Source organism: Podarcis bocagei (genome assembly GCF_964188305.1).
Source record: "Podarcis bocagei genome assembly, chromosome: 10".
Lineage (NCBI taxonomy): Eukaryota > Metazoa > Chordata > Lepidosauria > Squamata > Lacertidae > Podarcis > Podarcis bocagei.
The window spans coordinates 4,339,233-4,359,040 of NC_138135.1; the positions used below are offsets into that span (position 1 = coordinate 4,339,233).

The 19,808-nt window shown below is 47.3% G+C and overlaps 1 protein-coding gene across 1 annotated transcript in view; it reads right to left on the reverse strand.

Moving 5' to 3' along the window:
- The window catches only part of MAPK8IP2 (mitogen-activated protein kinase 8 interacting protein 2), a 48,795-nt gene that overhangs the window by 16,479 nt on the left and 12,508 nt on the right, over window positions 1-19,808 (reverse strand). The window contains exons 2-3 of the mRNA XM_081209860.1: window positions 8,630-8,735; window positions 4,034-4,258 (exon numbers count right to left, since the gene is read on the reverse strand). Of these exons, the coding sequence (XP_081065986.1) occupies window positions 4,034-4,258; window positions 8,630-8,735 (331 nt within the window). The remainder of the gene's footprint in view (window positions 1-4,033; window positions 4,259-8,629; window positions 8,736-19,808) is intronic.

Genomic DNA, 19,808 nt, shown 5'->3' on the forward strand with positions numbered 1-19,808 from the left:
ATTGCTGCAGTCTACCGTTCCAAAAGAGGACCCCCCTCTGGTTCGGGGCCTACGGTTGAGAGCATTTTTGCAGCGCTGGATCGGTAAAGGGACACTTCCAAAACCACGATGGGACAGAAGGCGCTGCCTCAAAGAATGAGAGCAGTCCTTGCTCCTTTCAGAGTCCCGCCTGAGTCACAGGATCTGGGGCACGAAGTGGGTTGACGGAGCGGGTCGATGGAGCTGCAAAAGATTGTGCCACTAGATATCAGATTAAGGCACTTAATGGACAGCTGTAGCAGTGGGAATGGAAGACACCTGCTTTGATTGCAGAAAGCCCCAGGTGAGTGTTGGCTTTTCCAGATAGGACTGGCACAGGTTTGTCAAGGGTCACCAGCCACGATGTCTATGCTCAAGAATTAGAATAATAATAATAATAATAATAATAATAATAATAATAATAATAATAATAATATAATGATAATTTGTTTTTTTATACCCCGCCCATCAGGCTGGGTTTCCTCGGCCACTCTGGGCAGCTGCCAACAGAATATTAAAAACACAATAAATGCATCAAACATTAAAAACTTCCCTAAACAGGGCTGCCTTCAGATGTCTTCTAAATGTCAGATAGTTGTTTATTTCCTTGACATTGATGGAAGGGCGTTCCACAGGGCGGGCGCCACCACCAAGAAGGCCCTCTGCCTGGTTCCCTGTAACCTCATTTCTCGCAGGGAGGGAACCGCCAGAAGGCCCTCTGAGCTGGACCTCAGTGTCTGGGCAGAACGATGGGGGTGGAGACGCTCCTTTAGGGATACTGGGCCTTTGAGGCCATTTAGGGCTTTCAGGCTAGGCACCAACACTTTGAATTGTGCTCAGAAACATACTGGGAGCCAATGTAGGTCTTTCAAGACCAGTGTTATGTGGTCTTGGAGGCCGCTCCCAGTCACTAGTCTAGCTGCCGCATGAAGCACAAAGACTCCAGATTCTGGCATGAGTTTATCTGATCTGGATTAACGTGCAGATCGGAACGTAGATGAATTTTGTGAATCAACTCTTGAATTGGAGAAGTATCCAAGGGGATTTAAAATAGTGCCTTTCCAGGTGAAATGTGTTTGGGAATGCCTGTTTGTGGTGAGGAAACTGCTGCATCGCCAAACTTTTCTGCGTTATTTAATTATTTCATAAAATTTGCACAATGCTTGATTGCAAAAAAAAACAACCCTCCCATTTTTTCCCCATTGGAGGGATTGGATGACCACCTGTCATGAATTGCAGAAGGTTAGACTAGATGATCCTCAGGGTCCCTTCCAACTCTACAATTCTATGATTCCATGAAAACAAAACAAAAACGCCTCAAAGAGGTTTACAAAAAAAGGATAGATTAATAAAATTATCTTAGAAATGCAGAGTTGTAAAATAATCCCAAGGATCATCCAGCCCAACTCTCTGAAATGCAGAAATCGCAACTAAAGCATCCCTGACAGATGGCTATTATGAATAAGAAAAACTAACAGCAATAATTAAAAACTCTTTAAAAGTTACCAATGGACTAAGAAGAGAATTAAAACTCGGGCCAACTTTCTAAACATCTGGACAGGCTTGTCTAAGCAAAAATGTTTTCAGCAGGCTCCAAAAAGCGTAACGTGATATCAAGTGGCAGGTAGTTCCACAGTGCAGGCGCTGCCAGCTGCGTGAAAACAACTGAGTTCTTGTAAGTGTCCTCTGGTTTATTCCAGCCTGATCTGTGCACTGCCATGAGTGGCTTTCGGAAAGGGTTTCTATGTGAATGAATCGGAACCTGTCCGTTCGCTGTTGACAAAAAAAAGGGGGCACTGGTGGTTTAACCAGGAATGTTTTCCTTCATCTTTTGGAATGCTAAGGGGCTTTCAGAAAGCGAGGCCTCTTTGCCGCTCCTCTGCCTTCCTGCCTCTCTTCCGTACGGCACATTATTCGGAACGCATATTTCGGGAAATTGCACTTGCAGCCTTGCCGACTGAGCCCTCTAGGGAGGGTTAATGACACAGCAGATTAAAGTGTGGGGGGGAGATTGGGAAAGATTAATTCCAAAAGGGGCTTAGTGACAACCACATGAACTGACACGAGATGGAGGGGGGGGAGAGGATGTTTTGAAGCAGCTGCTTCCGTGGGGAAAGGAGGGAAGACTAAAGATGCCCGACCCAACACCCAGTTGGGTGCCTTTTGGAAGACGGAATTGGAGAATCGGAGAATTTTAGACTTGGAAGGGGTCTCAGGATCATCTAGTCCAACCCTCTGCAATGAAGGAGGCAGAGCTCAGCCTGTTTAAGTTGCTATCAGTTTCCCATTGTTCAAAAGTTCACTTGAATTTGCCATCAGCTCAACATTGCCATCTAATGACACATTTGAACAATGCACTTAAAACATTATATTTGCAGCTATGTTTGTGGCCATCCCTGCCTTCTGGGGGAGTGAGCGCCATAGTTTAATTGCACGCTGCGTGAAGAAGGACTTTCTTCCCTCTGTCCCGAACGCTGCGGTAGAATTGTCCCCGAAACTAGGCAGCTTCCTTTGTTTCTGACTATTAATCCTGCAAAAGCCACAAATGCCCAGCCCGGTTTTTGTAGAGCATTGCGAAACCTTCCTGTGGCATTTGCCTGTTCTTTTTAAAATGTCTGTACAGGGGGAGAGAAAGAGTCATTAGGTAGCCCAACAGAAAAGTCAGAGGCTGATAAAAGGGCTTAGCCCGAGGTTTGGGTTGGTTGGTTTTAGTTTGTTGTTTGGGAAAGGCAGCTGGGAAAGCAGTTGGCAGACAGTTGGAATTAGAGAGACAGTTAGAGCAGTTGGTTCTTGTGTGAGAGGAGGTAGAAGAGTTAGAGGCAAGATAAAAATAAGACTAAGAAGGTAAAGAGTAACAACGTTTTGAATGCAGTTGGAGTTTATTTGTGTCTGCAATAAACTACACTCTTCTTTGCTAACTTAAGAACCTGACTGAGACTGAAGTGATTTTACCGGGGAGGACCTGGTTGGTGGCAGCGAATTAGTGGTGTACGGGTCAATAGTCCGTGAGACAACCGGGGGCTGCGTGCAAACGCCACACTGCCTCTCTGGGCATCCCAGGCGCTGCCATACAAATGCTTGGGCATCCTGTCAGATCTGGAAGCCCATCTGGGCATCAAATAGGCCAGTGGTGGCGGCAGCAGCAGTTGCCAGGCAGGGAAGACTCCCTTCCCCCAGCCTCATTTGGGGAGTGCATAGCAGGACTCTCTGCTCTCTGCTTGCAGCTTTTAAAGCAGATGAAGAGTGACTCCTTCCTGGTTTATTTATGATGCGAAATGCTCCTGGAGTCAGTCCGTCTCTCTCTCTCTCTCTCTCTCTCTCTCTCTCTCTCTCTCTCTCTTGCTTGGATGGCTCAGGATGTGGGAATGTTCAGGGAGTCAGGAGAGGATATATTGTTTGTTAATATCCTTCCTAACTTTCGCTAGCAAGTCCCTTTACTTAGCAGAGTTTTACATTCCCCTTTTACATGCATAGCAGATAGCTGGTTGCAGGCTTGTGTAAGCATCTCAATATTAGATCCCTGGTAAGTCCCCTTTATCGCGGGTGAATGGATGATTTTGAATTGGGTTGCTGGAGGAGACTCCTGAGTGTCCCATGGACTGCAAGAAGATCCAACCTCTCCATTCTGAAGGAAATCAGCCCTGAGTGCTCACTGGAAGGACAGATCCCGAAGCTGAGGCTCCAAGACTTTGGCCACCTCAAGAGAAGAGAAGACTCCCTAGAAAAGACCCTGATGTTGGGAAAGATGGAGGGCACAAGGAGAAGGGGATGACAGAGGACGAGATGGTTGGATAGTGTTCTCGAAGCTACCAGCATGAGTTTGAGCAAACTGCGGGAGGCAGTGGAAGACAGGAGGGCCTGGCGTGCTCTGGTCCATGGGGTCATGAAGAGTCGGACACGACTAAACGACTAAACAACAACAACAACAAACCTGCTGTTGCAGAATGCTTTGGGACCAAGTTGCTTCCAGGAGTTGCAAAACTCTGGGTGCCCAAGGCTCTCCTCCCGGACTCACCTGTGTCCCCGTCACGGTCAGATTGAGAGTGGTGGGGCGATGCTTCTGGGTCTCCTCTGGGGTGGGCGAAGGGATTGGAGACCCCGAGGGTGAGGGGGGCACCTCCTCCAGCCCGTTCCCTTCCTCCTCCTCTTCATTGTCATCGATCATCTCAAACTCCTGGAAATCGTCCTGGAAGGTGGAGATGGGGTTGGGCTGCTCACATCTCTCCAGCACCAGGCAGTCCTGGCAGGGGGAGAAAAACAAAATCCTATCAGATATTTGGATATATTTGGGGATATGGGCTACAAATAAATTAAAAAGGGAGTCAAGCTGTTTTGTGGCTTGGAGAAAGAGCTGGAGTTTTGGGATTCCTTACCTATCTCACAGTATGGGAGAATATCTACAGTAAACATTCCATTAGTTGTTCCATTTGAAATATAGCTTAGGGCCGCACTGTCTTGGGGGCCCCCCCAAAAAAATAAAGGGGGGAAAAACCTGGATGTACATTTCCAAAATAGAAGATAAAAAACAAATAAAATAAAACCTACATACAGCAACAGTGTTTTGTGTTGTGTAGGCTCCTCTGATGTAAGTCATGGGCCCCGCCTGCTAGCCTGCTCCCCAAAATATCACTGGTTTGCTCCTTTCTATATATAGGGTGCCTACATTCTGCTCTTTATAATTATTAATAGTTTGCATCACATATTTACACCTATTATTATTTCATGTTATAGCAAGTTTCTAGAGACTAGATTATGAGTCTTTGCAAATTGTGTTTCTAAAGGAACTTTTGTTATTGCCAAATGCCATTATTAAGTTTGTTATGAATAAAAAATCATTTTAAGTTAGAGCTTAAGAATTATTTCACTATTAATATACTTCTTCTTAATTGTATTTCAGTTCAACAATTACTTTGATAAAATACCGTACATATTTTGTTATGTGCAAATGGCTTGAGATACCTATTAGGCCCATAAATGACCATATAGCATATATTCAACACAAAAACAGTGCCAATTTGTTGTGGACAAAGGACAGCTGGACATAGAAAGGGCCCCATTACCGTATTTTTTGCCCTATAGGACACACTTTTTCCCCTCCAAAAATGAAGGGGAAATGTGTGTGCGTCCTATGGGGCGAATGCAGGCTTTCGCTGAAGCCTGGAGAGCGAGAGGGGTCGGTGCGCACTGACCCCTCTCGCTCTCCAGGCTTCAGGAGAGGCCCAGCGCCAGCTCCACAAGGTCGGGGGACAGAGGGAGGCGGAACGCCGCCATCCCGCTGTCTCCCGAAGTGGTTTGGAGGCTGACGGCGGAGAGACCCCGCCGTCAGCCCCGCAAGCTCCGGGGACAGTGGGGAGGTGCAGCGCGTCTCCCCGCTGTCCCCGGACCTGATCTGAAGGCGGGCTGCGGGGAGAAGAACGCTTCTCCCCACTGCTGGCCCCACAAACGCCGGGGGGGGGAAATAATTTTTTTTCCCTTTATTTCCCCCCCAAAAAACTTGATGCGTCCTATGGGCCGGTGCGTCCTATGGGGCGAAAATACGGTGCTTTCAGGAGCTGAGGGCCTCATCAAACCTAAATCCGGCCCTGAGCCATATTCATGGAGGAGAGGGCTGTCAATGGCTACTCGCCAGAATGGCTCGCTCTGCCCTCTACAGTCAGAGGCAACAACAACAACAACAACAATAATTTATTATTTATACCTCGCCCATCTGGCTGGTTTCCCCAGCCACTCTGGGCGGCTTCCAACAAAGATTAAAAATACAGTAGTCTGTTAAACATTAAAAGCTTCCCAGAACAGGGCTGCCTTCAGATGTCTTCTAAAAGTCTGGTAGTTGTTTTTCCTCTTTGACATCTGGTGGGAGGGCGTTCCACAGGGCAGGCACCACCACTGAGAAGGCCCTCTGCCTGGTTCCCTGTAACTTGGCTTCTCGCAGGGAGGGAATGACCAGAAGGCCCTCGGAGCTGGACCTCAGTGTCCGGGCAGAACGATGGGGGTGGAGACGCTCCTTCAGGGATAGAGGCCATTTAGGGCTTTAAAGGTCAGCACCGACACTTTGAATTGGGCTCGGAAACGTACTGGGAGCCAGTGTAGGTCTTTCAAGACTGGTGTTATGTGGTCTCAGCGGCTGCTCCCCATCACCAGTCTAGCTGCCGCATTCTGGATTAGTGGTAGTTTCTGTGTCACCTTCAAAGGTAGCCCCACGTAGAGCACATTGCAGAAGTCCAAGCAGGAGATAACCAGAGTGTACACCACTCTGGCAAGACAGTCTGGGAGGGTCTCATCCTGCATACCAGATGGAGCTGGTAGACAGCTGCTACAGACACAGAACTGATCTGCCCCTCCATGGACAGCTGGGAGTCCAAAATGACTCCCAGGCTGCGCACCTGGTCCTTCAGAGGCACAGTTACCCCCATTAGGTCTAGGGAGTCTCCCATACCTGCCCGCCCCCTGTCCCCCCAAAACAGTACTTCTGTCTTGTCAGGATTCAACCTCAATCTGTTAGCTGCCATCCATCCTCCAACTACCTCCAGGCACTCACATAGGACCTTCACCACCTTCCCAGTTGCTGGAAACCCCAGGAGGGGGGGCGTTGCTTTGGTGCTCGGATCCTGCATTCAGGCTTCCCATAATGGGCATCTGGGTCGCCTCTGTAAGAAGAACAGGGTGCAGGATCATATGGGCCACTGGCCCGATCCAGCAGCCTCTCCTTGTGTCCTTATGGGATCTTCTGCTCCGCAATTTCCCAAGACGGAAAGTGCTGACCGCCTTGTGCCTTTGCAGGGTGCGAAAGAGCTGGCAGGGAAGTCTCTCTCCCTGACTCAGCAGCAGGGAACAGGCACTGACTCAGCAAACGCACCGCAGGTGACCTGTCAACCACCAGCTCTGCTGAAGGTGGCTTCCCGGCACCAGCAAGAGACCCACATGGGCTGAACAAGGAAGGGAAAGTCTCCAGACCCTCTTAACCAGGGGTCGGCAACCTAAGGCCTGGGGGCTGGATGCGGCCCAATTGCCTTCTCAATCCGGCCTGCGGACGGTCCGGAAATCAGCGTGTTTTTACATGAGTAGAATGTGTGCTTTTATGTAAAATGCATCTCTGGGTTATTTGTGGGGCATAGGAATTCGTTCATTATTTTTTTTCAAAATATAGTCCGGCCCCCCACAAAGTCAGAGGGACGGTGGACCGGCACCCTGCTGAAAAAAGTTGCTGACCCCTGCTCTTAACTCTGCAACTAATCCAGAATGCGGCAGCTAGACTGGGGACTGGGAGCAGCCGCCGAGACCACATAACACCGGCCCTTAAAGACCTACATTGGCTCCCAGTACATTTCCAAGCACAATTCCAAAGTATTGGTGCTGACCTTTAAATCCCTAAACGGCCTCGATCCAGTATATCTGAAGAAGCATCTCCACCCCCATCATTCTGCCTGGACACTGAGGTCCAAGGGCCTTCTGGTGGTTCCCTCCCTGCGAGAAGTGAGGTTGCAGGGAACCAGGCAGAGGGCCTTCTCGGTGGTGGCACCCGCCCTGTGGAACACCCTCCCACCAGATGTCAAAGGAATAAACAAATATCTGACATTCAGAAGAAATCTGAAGGCAGCCCTGTTTAGGGAAGTTTTTAAAGCTTGAAGTTTTATTGTGTTTTTAATATTCTGTTGGGAGCCGCCCAGAGTGGCTGGGGAAACCCAGCCAGATGGACGGGGTTATAAATAATAAATAATGATTATTACTCCAGGGGAAGGTGTAAAAATTGCTCCCCCCCTTCCCTCCCCCACACTGGGGGCTTCAGTGATGCTCCTTGAGAGATCAAAGCTGCTTCTGTTTTGCTCTCCTGTACCTTTAACAGTAGCCGAAAACACAGGAATTAAACAGGAATTTTCACCTCCTGTTGCAGGATCTGGTTCACCTGGGTTAATATTATTATTATTATTATTATTAATAATAATAATAATAATAATAATAATAATAATAATAATAATAATAATAATAAATTTTTGTGTGTCTGTGTGTGTGCATGGCAAAAAGACATTCCTTAGACGCCTTTTCCCAAGTCTCACTCTAAAGGGCACCAGACATTTATCTAAGGCAGTTTTGGCCCTAAATAGCTGTGATTCCTGCATCGCAAGGGGGTTGGACTAGATGTCCCTTGGGGTCCCTTCCAACTCTACAATTCTATGATTCTATGACAAGCAGGGTCTGAGGCATCCAATTGGCCACTGCGGGACGGGCCCCCTTTGGCCTGGCCAAGTCACTGCAGGGCTCTCCTTAGTTTCTCATGATTCCTAAATGGAACCTCCATGGACAGAGCCAGTCTACCTGAGGATGGCAGCCAGCAAGAGGGGTGGAGGCTATCACTCTTGCATCCCACTTGTGTATGAGAAGGGGAAGCTGGCCTGATCCAGCAGGAAGATTCTAACATTCCTATTTTCATTGAAAGCAAACGGAAAACCCGGGAAACTAAAGTTTTGAGAGTTATTCGGGAGCAGAGGGGCTGCAAGTTGTGGAGCTCCCACAGAGCTGGGCTCCGGGGCTTCTGCAAGAAAGAGGACGCCGCTCACAGATCTGATGTTCAAACGCCACCCATCCCTCCTTGACCCGTCCACTGCCCCCTCACCTTCTCATAGTGGTCCGAGTCGTAGTTAAGGCCGATACCACAGTCGTCGGTGATCTCAGACAGATCTTCGTCATCAAATTCCTCCAGGCTGATGTCCTGAGGAGGCCTGGAGAAGAGAGAGGAGAGAGGGGGTGCCTGTTAGCGGAATGTTTTGAGACAGGAGGCAGGGGCAGGGGCAGGGCCAGGTTTGAGTTTGATGAGGCCCTCAGCTGCTGAAGGTAATGGGGCCCTTTCTATGTCCAGCTGTCCTTTGTCCACAACAAATTGTCACTGTTTTTGTGTTGAATATCTGCTATATGGTTTTTTATGGACCTAATAGGTATCTCAAGCCATCCTGTCCATGCAGAATGTAGGCACCCTATATAAAGAAAGGAGCAAACCAGTGATATTTTAGGGAGCAGGCTAGCAGGCGGGGCCCATGACTTACATCCTAGGAGCCTACACAACACAAAACACGGTTGCTGTTTGTAGCTTTTATTTTATTTGCTTTTTATCTTATATTTTGGAAATGTACATCCAGGGTTTTTTTCCCTTTAAATTTTTTGGGGGGCTCCCAAGAGAGAGGCGCCCTAAACTATAGCTTGTTTAGCTTAAACGTAAATCTGGCACTGGGCAGGACAGTGGAATAAGGGACCACCAGGAAGGCTCCAGGCATCTCAACATTAAATTCAAAAGGGATCTTAACCACCCTGAAAAATGCTGCTCTATCTTAGAATCATGGAATTGCAGAGTTGGAAGGGACCCAAGGGTCATCTAGTCCAACCCCTGCAAAAAAAGTGTTCTTAAGATGCTGCTTCATACATTAGAAGACTCATACAGCTGGAAAGGACCATGAGGGTCATCTAGTCCAACCCCTCAATTCAGGAATCTTTTGCTCAACGCGGGTCTTGAACCCACAATGCAGAGATTAACAGCCTCATACTCTACCTAATCAGCTGTCCCAGAGCTTCTCTCAACAGTTCAGCCTTCTCACTCACAGCCTAAGCCCAGTCTCCCTCCCTGCTCTTCTATAAATTAGCCAAACGTTTTCCTCTAGCTCTAAGAAACTCAGGCCTGGAAGGACTCTCCCAAACCTGTTTGGCAGCGGAACATAAAATCATTGAATCCTAGAGTTGGAAGAGACCCCAAGGGCCATCGAGTCCAACCCCCTGCCAAGCAGGAAACACCATCAGAGCACTCCTGACATATGGTTGTCAAGCCTCTGCTTAAAGACCTCCAAAGTAGGAGACTCCACCACACTCCCTGGCAGCAAATTCCACTGTCAAACAGCTCTTACTGTCAGGAAGTTCTTCCTAATGTTTAGGTGGAATCTTCTTTCTTGTCGTTTGGATCCATTGCTCCGTGTCCGCTTCTCTGGAGCAGCAGAAAACAACCTTTCTCCCTCCTCTATGTGACATCCTTTTATATATTTGAACATGGCTATCATATCACCCCTTAACCTCCTCTTCTCCAGGCTAAACATGCCCAGCTCCCTTAGCCGTTCCTCATAAGGCATCGTTTCCAGGCCTTTGACCATTTTGGTTGCCCTCCTCTGGACACGTTCCAGTTTGTCAGTGTCCTTCTTGAACTGTGGTGCCCAGAACTGGACACAGTACTCCAGGTGAGGTCTGACCAGAGCAGAATACAGTGGCACTATTACTTCCCTTGATCTAGATGCTATACTCCTATTGATGCAGACCCACCCCTCCCTGGACTCTCTAACCCAGGGGTCAGCAAACTTTTTCAGCAGGGGGCCGGTCCACTGTCCCTCAGACCTTGTGGGGGGCCGGACTATATTCTTTGGGGGAAAAGATGAATGAATTCCTATGCCCCACAAATAACCCAGGGATGCATTTTAAATAAAAGCACACATTCTACTCATGTAAAAACACGCTGATTCCCGGACCGTCCGTGGGCCGGATTGAGAAGGCGATTGGGCCGGATCCGGCCCCCGGGCCTAAGTTTGCCTACCCATGCTCTAACCAGCTGAGCCTACCCACCTGTGGGCTGGCTTATCTCTGCCCACGCAGCAAAAGTCTCTCCCAATCCTCTCCCAGGTGGTGGACCCAGAGAGAGATAGTGGTCCTTTGTGGGGGGGCGAAATAATTATACGCCCGTCTTTCTCCCAACTCACTGGCTCAGTGGGGTGGGGAAAGCAATTGGGAGACCCCCAGCTGTGTGCTCTTCCTTGTAGACAAAACAGCAGCCGCCCTCCATCTTCCTTCATTATCCCATGTGTTATTAAGTACATCGTACTTGCAGCATCCCTGCATCCCAACTTGAGCAGCTTACAATCTGAGCCAGCGGTTCCCAAAGTGGGGGGGGGGGGCCTCTAAGAGGCAAGGGGTGGAGGCAATGGGGGGAAGCGCTGGAGGTGTAAACGGCTATCAGACTTCGAAAAGCACCCAGTTCCTCCATTTTGTTGCCTTAATCAAGGTAACTAGTTTTAACCGGATCCTGCATAAATGTGCAATTTCTTGTTCTGAATTTCGTGGGGGGGGGGGTGTTATCTTCCTGAGTAGGTCTGAAGCAAAGCAATGTTCTGAATTATTATTTTTTGTGGGACATTTGGGGTGAGATTATGGAACCGACGAGGCGGTGGCCACAAAAGGTTTGGGAACCACAGGTCTAAAAAAAATAAAATAAATCAGAATGTACTGTTTCTGATACAACTGGCATTTCATCTGCTCCTTAGATAAGCCCGTTATCTCATCTGCCTTCCACACCTCTTCGCCAAGCTCTGGGCTCTCTGCACCAGCCAGGCCTTAATTGCCCGACATGCCGCCATTAATGTTTCTTGCAATTAACATTTTCACAGTAGTAATACGATTTCCCCGCAAATCCTCACGTACGTTAACCACAGGCTTTATATAACCAGAGAAATGCTTGGCTGCTGTACAAGCGCCAGAGATTCGGGTGGAGCCGGGCTGCCCCAGTGCCAGCTGCAGACCTCCCCTGCAAGGGGCAAGGGGCACCCATCTGTGTGGCATGGAGGAAATTGACAGAGAGAAGAAGTCTTTCTCCCTCTCTCATAACACCATAACAGGGACATCCGATGAAGCTGAATGTTGTGGGGGTTCAGGACAGCTAAAAGAAAGCACTTCTTTGGGCGCCGCATAAACTATGGAACTCACTGCCACAGGGAGCATCCTAAAAAAGGATTGGAAAAATTCATGGAGGAATGGGATATATATATATATATATATATATATATATATATATATATATATGATTTCTTAGTTTACAAAAATGCGTGCATTGCCTCTTTTTTCAAGTTGTGTTTTCTACAGATCAGTTTCATTTGTTGTGAGGCATTAGTGTTGCATACAGTGTTAGGTTAGGAAGAAAAGAGGGGGGAGGGAATGGTGAGGGGGGTGGGGTTGGGGGCAATACTTGTATTCTTCTACTTAGTGTATGTGTGGGGTTTTGTGTCAGAGTCACTTGTGGGGGTTCTATAATTAATAATAATAATAATAATAATAATAATAATTATTATTATTATTATTATTATTATTATTATTATTATTTATTATTTGTACCCCACCCATCTGGCTGGGTTTCCCCAGCCACTCTGGGCGGCTTCCAACAGAAATTAAAAATACATTAAAACTATTTGCTTGTTGTATTTCCTTGGTGGTGAGAGAGGTTGGCGGTGGCCTAGGGCATGGGTAGACAACCTAAGGCCTGGGGGCCGGATCCGGCCCAATCGCCTTCTCAATCCGGCCCGCGGACGGTCCGGGAATCAGCGTGTTTTTACATGAGTAGAATGTGTGCTTTTATTTAAAATGCATCTCTGGGTTATTTGTGGGACATAGGAATTCGTTCATATCCCCCCCCCAATATAGTCCAGCCCCCCACAAGGTTTGAGGGACAGAGGACCGCCCCCCCCCCCCCGCTGAAAGAGTTTGCTGACCCCTGGCCTAGGGTGTGGTTGGTTGTCTTTGGTTGGCTATGGTGAGATTTGTTTTTGTGTGTGAGTGGGTGCGTATTTTTGGATCAGGTTAGCCAGATTGATTCGTATGCTGTTGGCAGATTCTCGTTGTTGCCTTGTTGGGCTACATTTGTGATAAAGGGGACCCATGCCAGGGCAAAGGCATCCTCTTCTATTTGTCCCCATGTCAGTTTCAGTTTACTGGTTAGTTTTTCTAATAAGGCTGTTTCCCATACGGTGGTACCTCTTGTTACAGATGCTTCAGGTTAAATATGCTTCAGGTTACAGACTCCGCTAACCCACAAATAGTACCTCAGGTTAAGAACTTTGCTTCAGGATGAGAACAGAAATCGTGCTCTGGTGGTGCGGCGGCAGCAGGAGGCCCCATTAGCTAAAGTGGTGCTTCAGGTTAAGAACAGTTTCAGGTTAAGAACGGACCTCCAGAACGAATTAAGTACATAACCCGAGGTACCACTGTACTAGTTGATACCATTGGTCCATGCTTATTCCTGACAAGTCTCTCCAGTGTCTGGCTATGGTGCTTCTGGCTGCTGAGAGTAGGTGGGCTATGAGCTTTTTGTGATGTGAGTGGGCATTATTGTCTGGGAAGATGTTCAGTAGGGCCAGTTCTAGTGTGACTTCTAACACTTGCTTAGTTATTTTGCATATTTCTTGTATGATTGATGTCCAAGACACAAGATCTACCCACCTTGGAAGAATGGCAGATGAAGGTGATAGACTACATGGGACTGGCAGAAATGACTGGCAGAATCCGAAACCAGGGAGGAGAGACAGCGGAAGAAGATTGGAAGAAATTCAAGGACTATCTTGGGAAATATTATAAAATTAGTGAACGTTAGATTGATGTTGGACTGAATCTAAGTGGTCACCAGCTGTAATGATTAAGATAATTGGGGGGGGAGAAGAAAGAAAGGTGTAAAATTAAGTGAAAATTGAGGGTGAGGATTTGCTGAATGAATAATTTGAATTGGAATGCAAAAAGGGGAGGTATGAGGAGGTCCGAGAAATAAGTTAAAAGAAAATAAGTGAATGAAATTATATGTGTTTTTAATTTTTGTATTTTTGTATTTTGTCTTTTTTGTATAAATTTTGAAAGGTTAATAAATATATTTTTTAAAAATAAATATGATTGATGTCCAGAAGAGTTGGGTTTTGGGGTGCCTACTAGCCAAGAAGGCTGTGTTCTGCCTCCACAGTGGGAGACAGCGAAGCTTCAGAATGCAAGTTGCTGGAAATTGCAGGGGGGGGGGGAGTTGTTCTTGCACTCAAATCCTGCTTGCTGGTTTCCCACAGCACATGCAGCTGTTCAGCCGCTTTGAGAACAGGATGCTGGAGGAGATGGGCCAGATTGAGGTTGGATGAGGCCTTCCGCTCCTGAAGGTCATGGGGCCCTTAATGTCCAGCTGTTCTTTGTCAACAACAAATGGTCACTGTTTTTTGTGTTGAATATATGCTACAGTGGTGCCTCGCAAGACGAAAAGAATCCGTTCTGTGATTCTCTTCGTCTAGCGGTTTTTTTGTCTTGCGAAGCAAGCCCATTGAAGGATTAGCGGATTAGCGCTATTAGCGGCTTTTATGATCGGATCAGCTGATAAGCGGCTTAGCGGCTTAGAAAAAGGGGGGGAGGGGAAAAAACCAGCAGGAACTCGCAAGACATTGTCGTCTTGCGAAGCAAGCCCATAGGAAATTCGTTTTGCGAAGCACCTCCAAAACGGAAAACTCTTTCGTCTAGCGAGTTTTCCGTCTTGCGAGGCATTCGTCTTGCGGGGCACCACTGCATATGGAAATTTATGGACCTCATAGGTATCTCAAGCCATTTGCACATGTTGCCACAACCAGTCCATGCAGAATGTAAAAGACTCTGGGGTTGCGGCGCTCATCTCGCTTTACTGGCTGAGGGAGCTGACGTACAGCTTCCGGGTCATGTGGCCAGCATGACTAAGCCGCTTCTGGCGAACCAGAGCAGCGCACGGAAACGCTGTTTACCTTCCTAACAGAGTGGTACCTATTTATCTACTTACACTTTGACGTGCTTTGGAACTGCTAGGTTGGCAGGAGCAGGGATCGAGCAACGGGAGCTCACCCCGTCGCGGGGATTCGAACCGCCGACCTTCTGATCAGCAAGCCCTAGGCTCTGTGGTTTAACCCACAGTGCAGAATGTAGGCACTCTATATATAGAAATGAGCAAACCAGTGATATTTCAGGTAGCAGGGTAGCAGGCCCATGACTTATGTCATAGGAGCCTACACAACACAAAACACGGTTGCTGTATGTAGATTTTATTTTATTTGTTTTTTATCTTATATTTTGGAAATGTACATCCAGTTCTTTTTTTCCTTTAATTTTTTTTGGGGGGTGGGGCTAAGCTATAGCTTGTTTAGCTTATATGTAAATCCGCCACCGGCCTGATCCACAAGGCTCTTTTCATGCTCTTATTAAATCTGGTGGCAGTGGACAGGTGAGGCCTGAGTGAAAGGGCCCATCTCCCCTCACCACTTTGGCTGACCTGCTTCCATCTTTGGGCATCATGGCTCTTTGAAGATCCTCCACAACCCGACACCCTCCAGGTGTTCTGAACTACAATTCCCATCAGGCCCAGCCAGCCACAGCTGAAGATGATGGGAGTTGCGTACATAGTCCAAAACAAGATCTTGCCGCTTCCTCTTCCTCTTCCTCTTCCTCTTCCTCTCAGGTCCACCCTGCCTGCTCCCTCACTCATCCAGCCTCTGATGCTGCAGAGGTTAGCGGCAGAGGTAAGAATCTGCCCAATGGGACCTGTGCCAGATCCATCTTCCTCTCCTGATTTATTAAGCTGTGTGCTTGCCCTGCCTCCTCTAATAGCTTGCAGTACTTTCCTGCCTCTTGAAGAGAGAAAAGTGTTAGCCTGCGACGTCAAACGTCAGCAGCAGCAGCAGCAGCACCGAGATTTCATTTAAGCCAAGGCTCGAATCTGGTTTTTAGGGCCAGTATCAGCACTGGTAAAACAAAGGGGACCCGATGGCAAAGAAGATCAGTGCTGAGCATGCGCAGAGTGTACATCACTCACTACCACTGAGCAATGAACTGCACATCAGGATTTAGGAAGCGTGGATGAGCTTGGTGCCCAGTGAGCTCTCTCTCTCTCTCGGAATTAGGCAGTCAGTAGAGCCCAGTAGTACCCAAAGTGGGGATTTCCATGTCTTGGAGGAGAATTACCTAGGAGGGTACTAAGAGGCAATGGGGGTGGCAGGGGGCGCTGGAGACAGACCCTCTGAGGACGTTGATTGCTTATTTATTATGGGCCATGCTAGAGGGTATAGAGCAAAACACCTTCCTCAATTCTTATTGAAAGTTTTACTGCCCTCAGAGAGGAATACACCAAAGAAGAAGAAGAGGAGGAGGAGGAGGAGGAGGAGTTTGGGTTTGATATCCCGCTTTATCACTACCCGAAGGAGTCTCAAAGCGGCTAACATTCTCCTTTCCCTTCCTCCTCCACAACAAGCACTGTGAGGTGAGTGGGGCTGAGAGACTTCAAAGAAGTGTGACTGGCCCAAGGTCACCCAGCAGCTGCATGTGGAGGAGCGGAGACGCGAACCCGGTCCCCCAGATTATGAGACCACCGCTCTTAACCACTACACCACACTGGCAAGAAAATCACCTGTGTTGCAAAACACTCTGAACAACAACAAGCAACACGTTGGCTAATAATGTACTGGCAATATTTGTATAACACCATTGTTGTTGTTGTTTAGTTGTTTAGTCGTGTTCGACTCTTCGTGACCCCCTGAACCAGAGCATGCCAGGCCTTCCTGTCTTCCACTGCCTCCCGCAGTTTGGTCAAACTCATGCTGGTAGCTTCGAGAACACTGTCCCACCATCCCACCCTCTGTCGTCCCCTTCTCCTTGTGCCCTCCATCTTTCCCAACTTCAGGGTCTTTTCCAGGGAGTCTTCTCTTCTCATGAGGTGGCCAAAGTCTTGGAGCCTCAGCTTCAGGATCTGTCCTTCCAGTGAGCACTCAGGGCTGATTTCCTTCAGAATGCAGAGGTCTGATCTTCTTGCAGTCCATGGGACTCTCATGAGTCTCCTCCAGCGCCATAATTCAAAAGCATCCATTCTTCGGCGATCAGCCTTCTTTATGGTCCAGCTCTCACTTCCATACATCACTATTGGGAACACCATAGCTTTAGCTATACAGATTTTTGTCGGCACTATACTGCTTCAAAATTCATAAACAGAAGACATATAGTATGTGCACAGAGTCACAATCTAATAAAAATCGAATAAATGTTCCATGAACAGGAATGGTAGGAGTGGTAAATCACTGTCAAGGATCACTGAAATGGAGGCAGAAGGCCTTTCCACAGTCAATATCCTACAAACATGAGATGATGGGTGCTCCGAACGCCACAATAGGGTGCTCTGGGCACAGCAGCAGACAGAACAGTTCTTCCAGGATAATGAACTGTTTCAATGATAAATCTTCATCAGCAAATTAATAGTCCCCAAAAGTACATCAAATGGCCATGGATCAGTTATCACTAAAAAGTGCAGTAAGCTGATGTATTTGATATACTTTTGGGGACTATTAATCCATTTCAGGGATCTTTGATAGTGACTTACCACTCCAACCATTCCTGTTCATGGAACATTTATTTGATTCTTATTAGTTTGTGACTCCATGCACATATTACATGTCTTCTGTTTATGAATTCTGAAACGGTATAGTGTTATAAAAATATTGTCAGTATATTATTAGCCGATATGTTGCTTGTTGTTGCTCAGAGAAGAATGGATGGCAAAACTGTTGGAGTATGCAGAGATGGTGAAATTGATGGGGAAGATCAGAAACCAGGAAGATCAAGTATTTTGAAAAGACTGGAGTAAATTCCTAATTCACTCAAAAGACCACTGTAAACAGTTAAAATTGTTATGTACTGAAGTTCTCACCCTGCGCCAGCAGGGGGATACTGTAGATAGTTATGCAAATGAAAGATCGAAAGTGACGTTCAGTGATTGGATAGTTTTAGAAAGTTGCTACAGTAACGTTGTACTGGAGCTCTATATAAGCAGGCTGACTGAGCCCTTCAGTTCAGTTCTTTTCTGGCCTCTGAATAAAGAAGAGCTGTTTGAAGAATCGCTGTGTCGTCTGATATGTTCACCCACAACTTAACAAAAATCATTGGCAGGGATGTGATGACACTTGTAATGTGGAATTAACTACAGTAACTATGGATATGTAACAGATGGATAATGGTAAAAGATGCAGAAAATCTAATTTTAAATACGGAACCCAGGGAGGGAGAGGAGGAGGCCCGAAGGTTCAAAAGAACCTTTTATTTTAATCTTTGAAATGGTGAAAGTTAAAATGTATAAAATTATGTAAAACATATATATATATAAAGTTTTTCTGCCCTCGTCACTTTCAAAACCATTTCCTTTGGCCATTTACGATTCTGAGTCATCACAAGATAGCCAGTTATTGGTAATAGCTGGCGCCGGTGGATCAAGTTCAGTTTAGCTGAATTAATTAAACGAAGTAGTTTTAATTGGAGTTTGACTAAAGGTGCAATTGATTCTTCCTGTTTTGAATTTCTTTGTGTTATTATCTTCCTTAGGGGGTCGTGCAAACCGCTATTTGGAATAATACTTTTTTTATCGGGTAGGGGGCCCTGGGATGGGTTTATGCAGTGCTATTTTTCTAGAAAAAGTGGTGCTGGAACTCACCAAGAACATCTAAATCAGGGGTTCGTAACCTAAGGCCCATGAGCCAGAAGTGGCCACAGAGGCCGTTTAACCAGCCCATGAGCTGACCCCGAACTGAGCCGGTGCAGGGACTCTCTTCAGCGGCTCCAGAAATCACTTCTGCACATCATAGAATCATAGAGTTGGAAGAGACCACAAGGGCCATCAAGTCCAACCCCCTGCCAAGCAGGAAACACCATCAGAGCACTCCTGACATATGGTTGTCAAGCCTCTGCTTAAAGACCTCCAAAGGAGGAGACTCCACCACACTCCTTGGCAGCAAATTCCACTGTCGAACAGCTCTTACTGTCAGGAAGTTCTTCCTAATGTTTAGGTGGAATCTTCTTTCTTGTAGTTTGGATCCATTGCTCCGTGTCCGCTTCTCTGGAGCAGCAGAAAACAACCTTTCTCCCTCCTCTATGTGACATCCTTTTATATATTTGAACATGGCTATCATATCACCCCTTAACCTCCTCATGCCCAGACCCCGGAAATCACTTCTGCGCAGACGCAATTTTCGGCATCTGGGCATGCGCAGAAGCAATTTCTGGCACCAAGGACATGAGCAGATGTGATTTCTGTCGTTGCGCTGCGCTGGTATGGCTCACAGAGGATCTCCGCAGGCCCATGCCCAGTAAGCTTTGCCAACCCCTGACCTAACTCGTTCTCTTAGAATGGCTATGGTGCCCACCTGAGAGGTGCCAGAATTGAGTTCTGGCGAGTTCAGGCTGAAAAAAACAACACCTGGGTTTATGGAACCGAGAGGGAGCCTCCCCCCAAAAAATGTTGGTTGCCACTGGTGTAGCCTGACAAGGAGGAATTGGGCCCTTGGCTGTTTCCAGCCTTCTGAAGCTATTTTCTTCAGTCGGGGAAGAGGATAAAATGAGAAGGAACTGCCCACTAGAGTCTGAAAGGGACCAGAAAACACAAACTGACAAGACAGGCCAAAGGCAGGACTCCAGGCACAGCTGTGTTGTTAGTATTGTTCCATGCCACCCCAATCTCTGAGAGACTCCTGGGGTTCTGGGCACTTACCCAGGTTTGGCTTCCTTAGAATGGAGCTCATCGGAGACAGTGGCGTCTTCAGGAGATCTGGTTTTATTTGCAGATATATAGAACCGGAACATAAGGTAGAGCTCAGTGCATTAAGACCTGCTCCCTGCCTTGCAGGCTTTTCCCACGTGGCCTGGGAGGGAGGGGCCCAGACGGACTCCAGCTACAAAAGCTGAGGCTGCTGAACAGACTCTTGGGCTAGGGCAGGCATCCCCAAACTTGGCCCTCCAGATTTTTGGGGACTACAGTTCCCATCATCCCTGACCACTGGTCCTGTTAGCCAGGGATGATGGGAGTTGTAGCCCCAAAACATCTGGAGGGCTGAGTTTGCCTATGCATGAGCTAGGGGATTGTTTAGGGGTTTTCGTTGGGTAGGCTTGTTGTTGTTACTGATACAGTCGTTGTTGTTACTGATACAGTCGTACCTTTTTGAACAGCTTAGTTCTTGAACGTTTTGGCTCCTGAACACCGC